This window comes from Bombina bombina, chromosome 3 (assembly GCF_027579735.1).
Source record: "Bombina bombina isolate aBomBom1 chromosome 3, aBomBom1.pri, whole genome shotgun sequence".
NCBI lineage: Eukaryota > Metazoa > Chordata > Amphibia > Anura > Bombinatoridae > Bombina > Bombina bombina.
The window spans coordinates 694,998,780-695,014,593 of record NC_069501.1 but is presented as its reverse complement, the minus strand read 5'-3'; the positions used below and the strand labels follow the sequence as shown (position 1 = coordinate 695,014,593).

Here is a 15,814-nt window from a genome sequence, read left to right as displayed (position 1 = left end):
TAAAAAAAACAAACAACTAAGTATAAATTAAAGGGACAGTCTAGTCAAAATTAAAATTCTGGTGTTGACTGTCCCTTTAAACTACAATTACATAAAATAAAAAAATCTAAGATTACAGAAAATAAAAAACAAAATTATACCTAATCCCTAAGAAAATAAAAAAGCCCCCTCGAAAGAAAACACACCCCCTACTCTAAGAATAAACTACCAGTATCCCTTAAAAGGGCTTTTTGCAGGGCATTTCCCCAAGATAATTAGCTATTTTACATACAAATACAAAGTCCCCCCAACCGTAAAACCCCAACCCACCAAACCCCCCAAAATAAAAAACCTAACACTTAAAAACCTAAACTACCCATTGCCCTGAAAAGGGCATTTGTTGGGCATTGCCCTTAAAAGGGCATTTAACTCTTTTACAAAATGCCCACCCAAATCTAAATAAATAACCCCCCCAATTTTTTTTTAAAAAAACCCCCTAAGTCTAACCCCCAAGTTGGTATTCACCATTCCTGAAGTCCGGCGGAGAAGGTCCTGTCCCATGCGGTGAAGTCTTCTTCCAAGCAGCGACCTCTTCTTTCTTCTTCCAGGAACAATCCAGCGCGGAGCGGAGGGCGGAGCTGAAGACCGAAGACCGCAGAGCTGAAGACCGGCGAACTTGGAACTGAAGACTGGCGATCCTGGAACTGAATAGCGGTTGCGGTTGACAAGTAGATAGATATTACACATGCGTTAGGTGTTAGTTTATTTTTGCAGGAAGTTTCGGGAGTTACGGTGCTCCCATACTCAGTGCAAGGCCTGCTGTGGCTGCCTTAGTATTGGGAGTTGAAAATGGAGTAAGATTTCTCCAGTTTCGTCCCGTAAGTCCTTGAGCTGAATATTGTATACCAAGTGACGCGGTCCCATGTTAGCTTATGGGAGTAAGAATTGCGGGCGACTGGTGAAATATAGTCGCGTAACTTGTATGGTACGCCGTATATGTAATACCAAAATCGTGTAATGGGGTATTAAATCATGTAATGGGGTATAAGAGAGTCAACTCGCTGCAAAATTCACATTGAAAATTCAAGCAGCTATTCAAAATCAAGCTGTCCATCCTGATATAAGTGACTCACCAGCTGATGCGTGAGAATATATGCACTTGCAATATTTTATACTTCGGGAACCATAAGAGTCTAAAATACCCTTCAAAAAGCATGTGAGAATACAAACACACGCGTACTCCTCCTGCATGCAGTAGAGAACCATTGCAAGCAATAGAGGAAATATATCCAGACAGCAGTGCGGAAAGAAAGTACTTGTATATGCATAATGCAGCATTTTATTATTATGTCCAGTTAAAGATTTCATCTTTTTTTTTATCTCTCTAGGCACAAAAAGTTACTGAAAATAAAAAAAAATATTAAAACATAATACTTGTGAAATCCTGCAAAAATAAAAACTCCCTGTTTCCCTGCTCTTTTCCCCCCAGGCACTGATTGGTTTAAACTGCTGCTTCTTAAACCATTTCTTCCCCCTTAAATGTAGCGGAATTAAAGGGACATAAAGCGTACATTTTTTCATGATTCAGATAAATCATGCAGTTGTAAACTTTCCAATTTACTTCTATTATCTAATGTACTTCTTTCTCTTGGTATCCTTTGTTGAAAAGTATACCTAGGTAGGCTCATGAGCTGGGAGCTAGCTGCTTATTGGTGACTGCACAAATAAGCCTCTTGTCATTGGGTTACCAATGTGTTCAGTTAGCTCCCAGTAGTGCATTGTTGCTCCTTCAATAAAGGATTCCAAGAGATTGGAGCAAAATTGATTATAGAAATAACTTGGAAAGTTGTTTAAAAATGTATTCTCTATCTAAATCATTAAATAAAAAATTTGGGTTTTATGTTCCTTTAAATACAGGCAGCGAATATTGCCCACAGTTGCAATCCAGAAGGGCAACCTGTGATTTTTGCCTGTCCAGACAATGATAAACCTGTCCCTATGTTAAGTAAAAATAATCTTCTACTATGACTTGACTATAAATTAAAAAGGAAGGAGCCATATGGCAGTTTGGTAACATCACCAGATATGAAAATGAATGCACACTATTTTAACCAATCTGTATGTAAATAACAAAATCATAAGAAATTATTCATGACTAGTCCTAAAGCCCGTTCACACGGGCCATTTTTTGCAGTACAGCGGTCCCACCCTTTGCTCTCTCCTCCCCCCTCTCTTTTGCTTTCTCTTTCTCCCCTCTCTTTTGCTCTCTCTCCCCCCTCTCTTTTGCGCTCTCTCTCCCTCTCTTTTGCGCTCTCTCTCGCTCCACCTCTCTTTTGCTCTCTCTGCCCCTCTCTTTTGCTCTCTCTCCCCCCTCTCTTTTGCTCTCTCTCCCCCCTCTCTTTTGATTTCTCTCCCCCCTCTCTTTTGCTCTCTTTCTCCCCCTCTTTTTTGCTCTCTTTCTCCCCCTCTCTTTTGCTCTCTCTCCTCTCTCTTTTTTGCTCTCTCTCGCTCTCTCCCCCCTCTCTTTTGCTCTCTCTCCCCTCTCTTTTGCTTTTCCCCCTCTCTTTTGCTCCCTCTCTCTCTTGCTCTCTCTCTCTCCCCCTCTCTTTTGCTCTCTGTCTCCCCCTCTCTTTTGCGCTCTCTCCCCCCTCTCTTTTGTGCTCTTCCCCCCTCTCTTTTGCGCTCACTCTCCCCCTCTCTTTTGTGCTCTCTCTCTCTCCCCTCTGTTTTGCTCTCTCTCCCCTCTGTTTTGCTTTCTCTCCCCTCTCTTTTGCTCTCTCTCTTTACCCCTCTCTTTTGCTCTCTCTCTCCCCCCTCTTTTGCTCTCTCTCCCCCTCTCTCTCTCCCCTCTTTTTGTGCTTTCTCTCTCTCTCCTCCTCTCTTTTGCGCTCTCTCTCCCCCTCTCTTTTGCGCTCTCTCCCCCCTCTATTTTGTGCGCTCTCTCCTACCTCTTTCTTTCTTTCTTTCTTTCTTTCTTTCTTTCTCTGTCTATCCCCCTCTCTTTTGCTATCTCTCTCTCTCTCCCCCTCTCTTTTGCTAACTCTCTCTCCCCCCTCTCTTTTGCTCTCTCCCCCCCCCCCTCTTTTGCTCTCTCTCGCTCTCCCCCCTCTCTTTTGCTCTCTCTCTCTTCCCCTCTCTTTTGCTCTCTCTCCCCTCTCTTTTGCTTTTCCCCCTCTCTTTTGCTCCCTCTCTCCCCCTCTCTTTTGCTTTCTCTCCCCTCTCTCTTTTGCTCTCTCTCTCCCCTCTCTCTTTTGCACTCTTTCTCCCCCTCTCTTTTGCGCTCTCTCTCCCCCTCTCTTTTGTGCTCTTCCCCCCCTCTCTTTTGCGCTCACTCTCCCCCCTCTCTTTTGTGCTCTCTCTCTCCCCCCTCTGTTTTGCTCTCTCTCCCCTCTCTTTTGCTCTCTCTCTTTACCCCTCTCTTTTGCTCTCTCTCTCTCTCTCCCCCTCTCTTTTGCTCTCTCCCCCCTCTCTCTCTCTCCCCCCTCTCTTTTGATCTCTCTCTCCCCCCTCTTTTGCTCTTTCTCTCTCCCCCTCTCTTTTGCTCTTTCTCTCTCCCCTCTCTTTTGCCCTTTCTCTCCCCCCTCTCTTTTGCGCTCTCACCTCTCTTTTGCGCTCTCACCTCTCTTTTGCGCTCTCTCCCCTCTCTTTTGCGCTCTCTCTCCCCCTCTCGTTTGTGCTCTCTCTCCCTCTCTTTTGCGCTCTCTCTCCCCTCTCTTTTGTGCTCTCTCTCTCCCCTCTCTTTTGCTCTCTCCCCCTCTCTTTTGCTCTCTCTCTCCCTCTCTTTTGCTCTCTATCTCTCCCCTCTCTATCTCTCTCTCCCCCTCTCTCTTTTTCTCCCCTCTCTTTTGTGCTCTCTCTTTTCCCCTCTATTTTGTGCTCTCTCTCTCCCCTCTCTCTCCCCCTCTCTCTCCCCCCTCTCTTTTGTTCTTTCTCTCTCCCCCTCTTTTGCTCTCTCTCCCCCTCTCTCTCTCCCCCTCTCTCCCCCTCTCTTTTGCTCTCCCCCCCCCTCTCTCTCCCCCCTCACTCTCTCCCCCTCTCTTTTGCATTCTCTCCCCTCTCTTTTGTGCTCTCTCTTTCCCCCTCTCTTTTGTGCTCTCTCTCTCTCCCCCTCTCTTTTGCTCTCTTTCCCCCTCACTTTTGCTCTCTCTCCCCCCTCTCTTTTGCTCTCTCTTTCTCCCCCTCTCTTTTATTCTCTCTCTCTCCCCCTCTTTTTTGCTCCCCCCTCTCTCTTTCTCCCTCTCTTTTTTTTTTAATATCATTTTTATTAGGGAAAGCAAGAACAAAACGCACAGAGGACACATAGATTCAATGTACAGTTTACAATTAGTAGGCAAGGTTACAGTGAATAACATTAGCAGGAGTGAACACAATCATGAGGGGTGCTATTCTCTGATACATATTGACAATTCCGCCAATCATTGATCTATGAGTGGGTATAAAAGTTACCTCTGTACGTGTCTGCTATCCCCAGACATTTTAATGTTATTAAACCAAAACTTTCCTAAATACACTAACTCAATAACTAAAAAAATAGACTATACTACTGCTAAACCACTTAGGGGCCCTACTGTGGGGCCAGTCGAGGTCGAGGCCTGGCGGAGGGAAAAAAAGGGGGGGGGGAGGGAAGGGAGAAAGAGGAGGTAGGAGGTGGAAAGGGGCAAGCGCGGGGTGTTGAAAGATGAAATGTGGGTGTGTGGAGCATAATGTAGGGCCCAAAGCTAAGACATTAACCATGCTCCTGAAGCAGGTGGGCCCAGTCACCCCTTAAAGTACTTTCCATAAAAATCACAGAGTCTTTAAATGGTTTAAGAATGAGCCTCTGTATTTCCAGTTCAAAGGTGAGGATTAATCTGCGCCACTTGCGTAAGAATAGGATCAATCTGTTCTGTACATCTATCCTGACGTCCATTTGCTCAATGAATAATTGGGATTGTAAAAGGTTCTTAAAACCTTTAAATGAGGGGCCAACTTTTTTTATCCAGTGTTTCAATATGTGTTTCCTAGCCACAAGCATGATTAAGCTCAGTACTGAGTTATGTTGTTTGTGCCGGTCATCCCAGCACAGGAATATGATAGTTTCGGGTCGTATTTCAAGCTGTATCTGGAGTTTTTGTTTCAGCCAAAATTGGATTTTACCCCAATATTGCCTGATCGGAGGGCAATCCCATACATAGTGGAGGAGATTAGGGTTATCTAGTGAGCATTTAGAGCATTTATTTGTGTGGGTGGGGATCCACTTGGCCATGACTCTGGGCGTGAAGTATGCCCTATGTAAGAAGCGTACTTGTGATTCTCTAAACATGGCTGATGGAGTTGCTTTCCTGTTTTTTTCCATACTATTCTTAATCTCCACCCACGTGATCTCTCCCAGTCCCTCTCTAATCCAGCCTGTCTGTATAGATGGTTGTAACTTTGGGAGGTGATATTGCAATAGAATTTGATATATTTCTGAGAGAGAAAACCTGCCCATGGCATATAGTGACTGAGTGAGCCGGAAAGGGGATCCTTCCCAAAAATCTGTCGTGTCTCTGACCAGTGTTCCAGCATAGTGACGTATCTGGAGGAATGCATAGAAGTGAGTTCTTGGCAGGCCATAATCCCTCTGTATGGCCCCAAATGTCATGAAAGTTTTTGTTAGCGGATCAAAGAGAGGCTTGAGAGACTTTATTCCCTTCGCCTCCCAAATCCTGAAAGGCAGAGTATCAGATCCTGTCGGAAAATCTGGGTTTCTCCTGATAGGGAGATAAGACGAAGCGTGGCAGGTTTTGCCTAGATATTTGTGGGCGAGGTGCCAGGCCTTCAAGGGGTCCCTGAATAGAGACCCAAGTTCTTCAAGGCCTTCGTGTTTGCAAGATGCGGAAGGTAGGCCAGGGATATGTCCCCCAGCACTGCCTGCTCCAGATCTGGGCGACAAAAATGATGGGTGCCTACCTGCCAATCCACTACCAGACGGATCAGAGCGGCCCAGTTGTAAAGCCGAAAATCAGGGAGTGCTAGTTCTCCATTAAGGAATGTCATATTAAGTTTTTCCCTCGAGATCCGTGATTTTTTCCCTTGCCAGATGAACTCTCGTGTTGCAGAGTTTAGAAGCTTGAGATCAGCTTTGCTCAAGAGTAGGGGAAGCATTAGAAGTGGGTATAGAACCCGGGGGAGCACCACCATTTTATGTAGGGAAATTCTTCCCGTCAACGACAGTGGCAGAGATCTCCAACTGTTCATTTGGGCTTGTAATTTAGCACATATGGGGGTTAGGTTGTCAGCGTATAGCCTATTGGGGTTGGCTGAAATCTTAATACCGAGATAGGTAATATTATGTTTGGCTATTGTGAAGGGGTAGTTCACCTCAGAGGTAGTTTTTCTATTTAGCCAAAGGATCTCCAACTTTTGTACATTTATTCTATAACCCGAGAATAGGCCAAAATTCTTGAGATCATTCATGATATTAGGCAGATGTCTTTGAGGGTCCTGCACAAAGAGAAGCATATCATCGGCATATAGTGCGAAATGCTGTGGAGATCCTGCTATATCAACACCCGGGAAGGTCTGCCGCAATTTAACGGCCAGGGGTTATAACGCTATATTAAAGAGTAGGGGCGACAGGGGACACCCCTGTCTTGTGCCCCTGTGCAGTTGGAAATCAGGCAAGAAGACGTTGTTAACAATCACATTAGCCGTGGGCGAGTGGTAAAGATTTTTGATGAGAGTGAGAAAGGGACCAGAGAAGTTGGCTTGGGACATAGTGTGAAGAAGGTGGTCCCATTCCAGCCGATCAAAGGCCTTCTCTGCATCAAGCGACAGCAAGAAGGCCTCCGAGTCATCTGTCTCCGCATGCTTCATTGAGCCAGACCAGAAGAATTGAGCTATCTGTAGGACCCTACGCACGTTTACTACTGAAGAGCGCACATGCATGAAGCCCGTCTGATCTTCATGAATGATAGTGGGTAGAATGAACTTAAGTCTCTCAGCGAACAATTTAGTAAGGATCTTATAGTCCGCATTTAGCAGGGATATCGGTCTATAAGATTCGGGCAACAGACAGTCCTTACCTTCTTTATGAATCAAAGTGATGGAGGCCGATACAAATTCTGGGGAGGGTACTGACCCCTCTCTAAGGTAGATAGAGAATAGGTCTATGAGAGAGGGGGTAACCTGTGACTTAAGTAATCGATAATATTCGATAGGCAGTCCGTCCGGGCCTGGCGCCTTACCCAGAGACATGGCCATGATGGTTCTCTCAACCTCGTCCCTCTCTATCGGAGCATTCAGTTTGTTCAATTGCTCCTCTGAGATTTTTGGGAGCTCAACAGATTCCCAGAATCTGTCTCTCACTTCATTTCCCGAGGGGAGCTCACTTGCGTAAAGGGTAGAGTAGTAGGAGGCAAAAGCCTCCGCTATTTGATTGGAGTCTTTAAGCACTCTGCCACCCGCTTTTAAAGCAGCAATGTGTCTGGAGGAGTTATTTAGCTTCACTAGGGTAGCCAAAACTTCCCGGATTTATCCCCATAGCGATAATATTTACCGCAAGTCCGAAGGAGCGCCTGCGAGGCCTGGTGCGCCAGAAGCGCATCATATTCTGTTTTGGTACCAACATATTTACGGTAGGAATCGTTGGAGGGGGTAGAGCAATATTCACGGTAGGCCTCTGCAAGGTTGTTTCTTTCTCCGAGCTAGGTAAGCCATAATATCACCAGAGAGCACAGCTTTGGCCGCAGTCCAGAAAAGTTCTGGAGTATGTATGTGTTGGATATTATTTGCCTTGTAATCATCCCAACAATGCTTAGGTAGGCTTGGAATTCCTGAGATGTTACAAGATATCTCGGGAAGCGTAGAGTGCGTCTTTTGCCAACCCTGGGAGTTATATCCAGAAAAAGTGCTATGGGGGTGTGGTCAGAGACAATAATCTCGCCTATTTTAGTATCGATGACTCGGGTGATTAGAGAGTTTTAGATCATGAAGAGAACAATGCGTGACATAGAGGGTGTGGCTCGGGATACGCAGGTGTAGTCCCTACCATCCGGATTAAGCTGTCGCCAGATGTCTGAGACATCAAGGGAGGTGGATAAGCCCCCAAACACATCTCTCTCAAATTTATCTGATACCCTAGGCAGGCTTCTCTCTGTGCATCTGTTGGGGTCTTTAAGCCTATCACAGTGAGGGTTTGGGGCCAAATTGAAATCCCCCCCTAGAATGATATGAGTACCTAGAAAGGGTGTGAGTGTCGTCAGTATGGAGTCCCAGAATTTCCTATCCTTTTGATTTGGGGCATAGATGTTGCATAGCGTGTAGATGTTGTCTGAGGTGCAAATCTTTACGATAATTAATCTACCTTCAGGGTCTTTAAGTGTTTCCAGGACCTCATAGTTCAATTGTTTACCAAAAAGTATGGCCACTCCTCTGCTGGCTGACTTGTATGAGGCATACTCTACTCTACCCACCCAATCAGTCCGTAGTTTACTGTGTTCCAAGTCCGAGAGGTGTGTGTCTTGTAGAAACACAATCTCCGCTCTTTTTTTCCTGAGGTGTGTCAGGATCGATTTTCTCTTGATGGGGGAATGAATTCCCCCTATGTTCCAAGAGTACAGATTAAATGTTTTCTACTATCAATGATCCTGAAGTGGAGGCTACATGGATGGCAAGGAAGTGTACAGTGCATGCGGCATAGTAAGTGCAAGAGAGAGACATCAGAGAAAGGGTAAGAGCGTAAATAGTGGTGGGGGGAAGGGGGAGGAACGGGAAGAGAGGGGAGAGGAGAGGAAGGAAAAGAAGAGAGAGAGAGAAAAAAAAAAAGGGGGGGGGGGGAGGGGAGAGGGAGTTCACACCTCGTACTTTGGTGACCTCCCATGGTGTGTGGCAAGACTCCCGGTTCAGCCTCACAGCACACCAATCCCTCGCCAGACCTCACCAAGTGGAATTTCTCCTTTAATATGCCATGGCTGCTACGCTGTAAAAAAGAGTACATGTTTGTCACTGGAAACCATTTTAACACACATCTCAAAACATAACCAATAAGAGGTAGCATGTTGCGACAATGACATTTACCTTTAGATTTATGCATAAATAGCAGTAGTACAAACAAGGCAACTCTAACAAGGGACTCAAAGTGGTCCTCATAGAACAGTTTTACCCTTGGATTCCATAGCAGAGATTTATTTTTAACATAATTGAAAGTAGGTAATATATTGAGGCAAAAACAGTGTTCTTTATGCTGGAATCTGAATGGTGGTGGTTTCCAAGAGGTAATTATAACAAAAAATTCAAAACATTTCATGCAAAACTGTGTAAGGGGGGAACACCTTAGTTGACCCTCACTATTCTTCATCTGGGGCCTACATTGTGCTTCTCCCTCCTGTATCTCACTAGGGGGACCAGAACCAGGAATCCCAGCCCGATCAAGATTTTTCCCCAGGGAGAGGCTCAGTAGCAATGTAGTCAACTGGATCAGTGTCAATACCACTCCAGCCATAGTGTTAAATTGTGTATGTAGTAATTAGGTATAAGGGTTTAAGTACACTAAATATGAATCTATCAGACCCATTCAGCCCTCACCTTCTCTCATCTGTCTCAGTGGGCTACGCGTGGGACTGCGTACAGGGGGCTCATAGTTATCAAGGAACTCCTGGGCGGCTGTTGGGGAGTCAAAGAATCTAAGGCCCCTGGGGGTGACCAGTTTGAGTCTAGCAGGGTATAAAAGATATGCTTGTCTGCCCTCTCTATGCAGTCGAGAGCAGAGAGGCGCGAATTCCCTTCGGCGTCTCATGAGATCCGCAGAGTAATCCTGAAACAACAGCAATCTCGCATTCTCAAACACCAGCTCATGCAATTTCCTGTAAGCTCTCAGGATGGCTGTTTTGGTCTGAAAATGCAAGAACTTTATCATTATGGGACGGGGTTGTGCCGAGTCCTGACCCTCTCTGTCCGGGCCCACTCTGTGTGCCCTCTCCACTCCTCCAATTAAGTCTTTGGGAGAAAGTTTTAACAGAGACGGCAGTGTATTTTCTACAAAATGAATTAGATCAGGTTGTTTGATGGATTCGGAAAAGGCAAAGGAGACGCATGTTATTGCGCCTCAATCTATTTTCTAGATCATCTATTTTTGATTGGAGGGTTGCGGTTTGCCTCTCTAGCTGCTCTATCTTATGAGTGGTGGTGACATTTGAGTCCTCCAGGTCTGAAATTCTACCCTCTGCCTCCCCCATCCTGGTGGAAAACTGTTTAACCTCACCCGCTAGGGTGTCTACTCCCCTTTGAAGGTTGTCAATTTTAGGCATAAAAAGCATGGTGATTTGTTTGACAATGGGGTGTGTATCTAACAATTCGCCTTCTAGTGGAGAATCAGAACTGTGGCCCTGTATAGTAGGGTCATTTGTAGCCCTGTGACGGCGGTCATTAGCTTTATTGCGGCTCGCCATTGGTGTGTTAGTTAGGTATTTCTCCATAAACCAATGAAAGGTATGAGATAGATGGGTAGTGATAGAAAGGCAATATCAGGAAACAGTGTCAAACTTGGATAAGATTCAGTTATAAGCCTCGCCAACAGAGGCACTAAATCGCAGTCAAATCTCACAAGGAACAGCACCCCTGAGCATGTCTAGACTAAGTGAGATACAGTATGTATGGTTAAGTGCCAGTGTGAACAATGTCAAGATCTAAAATTTAAGTTTCAAAATCCCACACAATGTATGCAGACAAATATTCACAAGGTCTGAATAAGCACAACAGTATACTCTGGTTGCTAGGGAGGAAAAAAGGTTATGAACAGAAATTATTAGCAGTGCAAGATTTCAGGTTCTATACAGCGGGCTCCACAGAGAAACACATGTGGTGGTTTTGCAGCAAGGTGGCCACACATTCAGTACCCTAGGAATAGGAAACCAAGAACCCCTGTATGTGCAGCTCAATAAAACAGGTGGCAGTAAGTTCCACAGCCAAGATTCTGGGGTCGCAGGGTCAGTTCTGCCTCAAAGCTGCTGAAGGGTGACAGGAGTCTATGCGGTTTAAAGGAGGCCCAGCAAGTTAGGTAGGCTCTATTAGTTTAGTTTAATAAGAGGCTCTGTAGGAGTTGGGATCAAGTCTAGATGTATTTGCAGTGTCCCGGAGGAGCGTGGGCTAATTGCACTGTCAATGTAATCCCGGGGCCTCCCAACGGTTAGTGTCCCCAGAGGGAAGAAAAAGGAGAGCTGTTCATTTGTGGATGGGCCTTGAGCGGAGCGGGTATGTCCGGCAGTGAGTAGGGGGCCTCCAGATAGGGCAAAGTAAAATAGGCTTACCCCCAGTGGGTCCTGTGGCTCCTGTTTGGCGTCTGATGCAAGATGGGACCCCTCGAGAAGAAGCGGTGCCGTTTCGCGCCAAAAGGGAAGTTCCGTGGTGGAGGCGATCTGCAGTGTGAGTCCCTTCACCAGACCCCGCTGGGCAATCTGGGGGGTGATGCGAGATACCCCGGTGCTTGTGGTGGCAACTGCCGCAATCCCTGGTTGCTACCAAGTGCCCGGTATCGCCTCAATTCAGGATGGGGGTATGCCACGTGGGGCCAAGATGGCTGCTCGTCAAAGAGGAGGTGATCTCACCCGGTCCAGGGGGTGTCTGATCAGATGACTGTAGGCAGGACTCCAGTGGTGTTCAGGGGGTCGAGTATTACCCCTTGGCTGCGATCCGTATCCCAGTGTTTAGCAGCTCAAGCGGCAGGTCTCAGTGGTGGAGCGATGTTAGCTCTCCTGAAAAGGACAGAGGGGGCCCTAGACCTAGCGATCCCTCCGTTCCGGGCAGCTGTATCTGCCAAGGATTTTTCAGTGGGCACCCGGTCAGCAGCAGGGCAGGCAAGAGGTAGTTTTAGGGTGTTCCAGGCCACTTTTTAAGAGTTTTCATGCAGAGTTCAAGCAGGGCTCAATTCACCTGCTGCCGACCGCGGTGCCCGCCCACAGGAAGTCTCCCTCCCCCTCTCTTTTGCTTTCTCTTCCCCCTTTCTTTTGCGCTCTATCCCCCTCTCTTTTGCTCTCTCTCCCCCTCTCTTTTTTGCTCTCTCTCCCCTCTATTTTGCTTTCTCTCCCCCCTCTCTTTTGCTCTCTCTCCCCCTCTCTTTTTCTTTCTCCCCTCTTTTGCTCTCTCCCCCCTCTCTTTTGCTCTCTGCCCCCTCTCTTTTGCTCTCTCCTCCTCTCTTTTGCTCTCTCCCCATCTCTTTCTTTCTCTCTCTCTCGCACACACGCAACTGTGCCCGTCCCCGCCCACACCACGCCCACTCACGCCCACCAGTGTTACGCCGCTGACAGCAGATCAGTAGACTCTAAGGCCAGGTGTGTTTGTCATTGTGCTGTGTCTACTGTGCATGACAGCTTCGGACAAACACACTTGACCTTTTATAATATAGGATGCTTCTTTTGAAAAAGTGTAAAAGACAATAAACTCTGTTATTGTTTAGCATTTTGTAACTGTTTATTACATTTGTTTACACTTTACAGTGTTTAAAAGGAAAAAGGCGATGATATTTGTGTTTTTAACAAATACACAAATGCATAAATCCACAATTATTTATGTTATATAACATGGTTGACCAACCTAAGATCTGGGCCACCAAATCACTCTCTCTTAGTTTTTTTTTTATGTGAAACACTAATTCTATAATTATACAAGGGAACTATAAAAGTATTATGCTGTGCTTTCCTATAACTTAGATATGTCAAATAGTTGCTTGAAATGATAGTAAAACTTTCAGTTATCTAATGCAACTCCTCTTTGCAGCACATAGATAAGTTTCACAACACATACGCATACAACTAATAGCTAATGTTGGGAAAGCATTTGATCTTATTGTCTACAGTATATGGGAGTTTCTGTCCTCTCTGGGAGGATTTACTGTATATTTTTCAGGGTTTTGTGTATGTGTATATATATATATATATATATATATATACTGTAGGTTTATGGTGCTTGCACAATTATAAAAAATGTCAGATATATCAATAAAGCTTTGCTTGTTTATGCAGGACTATATATTTTTGTTTTAAAGTATAATAACTTCTATGGTTTGTTTACCGCTCTACAGTTAGTGCAAAATGGCAGTCAACCTTTGCAAACAATTTATGTGAGAGACCCTTATGTTACAGGTTAAACCGTTACAGAAAAAAGTCGAAGGAATTAGCCTTGCATTAGAAGAAGCAGAACAGAAAATGGCATCCCTGCAGCAAAAAAAGAAATCACTTATAATAAGACTAAGTGATCTAGAGAAAGCGTTTGAAGAGGCCACCGTACATAAAAATGAGCAACAGCACAGGACCATTGAAATCTCACAAAAGTTGGATCAGGCTGCAACTATAACAAAGGTACATTTGTTTATGATACAGTATCTCACAAAAGTGAGTACACCCCTCACATTTTTGTAAATATTTTATTATATCTTTTCATGTGACAACACTGAAGAAATGACACTTTGCTACAATGTAAAGTAGTGAGTGTACAGCCTGTATAACAGTGTCAATTTGCTATCCCCTTAAAATAACTCAACACACAGCCATTAATGTCTAAACTGTTGGCAACAAAAGTGAGTACACCCCTAAGTGAAAATGTCCAAATTGGGCCCAATTAGCCATTTCCCTCCCCGGTGTCATGTGACTCGGCAGTTCTACAAGGTCTCAGGTGTGAATGGGGAGCAGGTGTGTTAAATTTGATGTTATCACTCTCACACTCTCTCATACTGGTCACTAGAAGTTCAATATGGCACCTCATGACAAAGAACTCTCTGAGGATCTAAAAAAAAGAATTGTTGCTCTACATAAAGATGGCCTAGGCTATAAGAAGATTGCCAAGACCCTGAAACTGAGCTGCAGCATGGTGGGCAAGACCATAGAGCGGTTTCACAGGACAGGTTCCACTCAGAACAGGCCTCACCATGGTCGATGAAAGAAGTTGAGTGCACGTGCTCAGCATCATATCCAGAGGTTGTATTTGGGAAATAGATGTATGAGTGCTGCCAGCATTACTGCAGAGGTTGAAGGGTTGGGGGGGTCAGCCTGTAAGTGCTCAGACCATACGCCGCACACTCCATCAAATTGGTCTGCATGGCTGTCATCCCAGAAGGAAACCTCTTCTAAAGATGATGCACAAGAAAGCCCGCAAACAGTTTGCTGAAAACAAGCAGACTAAGGACATGGATTACTGGAACCATGTCCTGTGGTCCGATGAGAACAAGATAAACTTATTTGGTTTGGATGGTGTCAAGTGTGTTTGGCGGCAACCAGGTGAGGATTACAAAGACAAGTGTATCTTGCCTACAGTCAAGCATGTTGGTGGGAGTGTCATGGTCTGGGCCTGCATGAGTGCTGCCGGCACTGGGGAGCTACAGTTCATTGAGGAAACCATGAATGCCAACATGTACTGTGACATACTGAAGCAGAGCATGATCCCCTCCCTTCAGAAACTGGGCCGCAGGGCAGTATTCTGACATGATAACGACCCCAAACACACCTCCAAGATGACCACTACCTTGCTAAAGAAGCTGAGGGTAAAGTTGATAGACTGGCCAAGCATGTCTCCAGACCTAAACCCTATTGAGCATCTGTGGGGCATCCTCAAATGAAAGATGGGGAGCGCAAGGTCTCTAACATCCACCAGCTCCGTGATGTTGTCATGGAGGAGTGGAAGAGGACTCCAGTGGCAACATGTGAAGCTCTGGTGAACTCCATGCCCAAGAGGGTTAAGGCAGTAATGGAAAATAATGGTGGCCACACAAAATATTGACACTTTGGTCTAAATTTGGACATTTCCTCTTAGGGGTGTACTCACTTTTGTTGCCAACGGTTTAGACATTAATGGCTGTGTGTTGAGTTATTTTGAGGGGACAGCAAATTTACAGGCTGTACACTCACTACTTTACATGGTAGCAAAGTGTCATTTCTTCAGTGTTGTCACTTGACAAGATAATAAAATATTTACAGAAATGTGAGGGGTGTACTCACTTTTGTGAGATAATGTATATAGAAATGTTTTATCACTGAATTATATTAATTTAGCGCTGCGGAATCTGTTGGCGCTCTACAAATAACTGATAAAAATAATAATAATTAAACTGAAAACTTTTTGTAGCACTTTATACTTATAAAACATTTTTGTCTATTGAGCTTTCAAAGATTTCTTGCTATAGTACAGATTAAATAATTTGTTCTGTATATCAGGGTGCTGCAAAACTCTAAAGCTAGTGCAGCAGTAGCTAATTTAGAAATACTAAATAAAAAATAAATACATACAACCAACTGTTTTGTGCTGCTGCTGGTTTGTACCAATAGCCCTATCTACTACTCCACCCTCTACTTCTCTGAAGACGTACCCCATAGGAAGTAGCAGACAAACAGATTTTCATTAAAGGGATACTAAACCCAATTTTTTTCTTTCATGATCCAGATAGAACATGCAATTTTAAGCAACTTTCTATTTTACTCCTATTATCAATTTTTCTTTGTTCTCTTGCTATCTTTTTTTGAAATATGCAGGAATCTAAGCTCAGAAGCCAGCCCGTTTTTGGTTCAGCACCCTGGATAGAGCTTGCTGATTTGGGGCTACATTTAGCCACCAATCAGCAAGCGCTACCCAGGTCCTGAACCAAAAATCGGTTGGTTTCTAAGCTTAGATTTCTTCTTTTCAAACAAAGATAGCAAGAGAACAAAGAAAAAGTCTATTTGGAGTAAATTAGAAAGTTACTTAAAATTGCATGCTCTATCTGAATCATGAAAGAAAAAAAATCATGTTTAGTATCCCTTCAAAAAATTTCAAACAAGCCCCATACTGAATATCAGAAAAAACAAAGGAATTGTTTTTTTTTCTGACAAATTTTTTGCCTTGAACGAGTAAA

At 44.6% G+C, this 15,814-nt stretch overlaps 1 protein-coding gene across 1 annotated transcript in view; it reads left to right on the top strand.

Annotated features, from left to right (window-relative positions):
- Positions 1 to 15,814, top strand: part of LOC128652486 (uncharacterized) — an 868,114-nt gene that overhangs the window by 463,958 nt on the left and 388,342 nt on the right. The window contains exon 72 of the mRNA XM_053705422.1: positions 13,077 to 13,292. Within this exon, the coding sequence (XP_053561397.1) occupies positions 13,077 to 13,292 (216 nt within the window). The remainder of the gene's footprint in view (positions 1 to 13,076; positions 13,293 to 15,814) is intronic.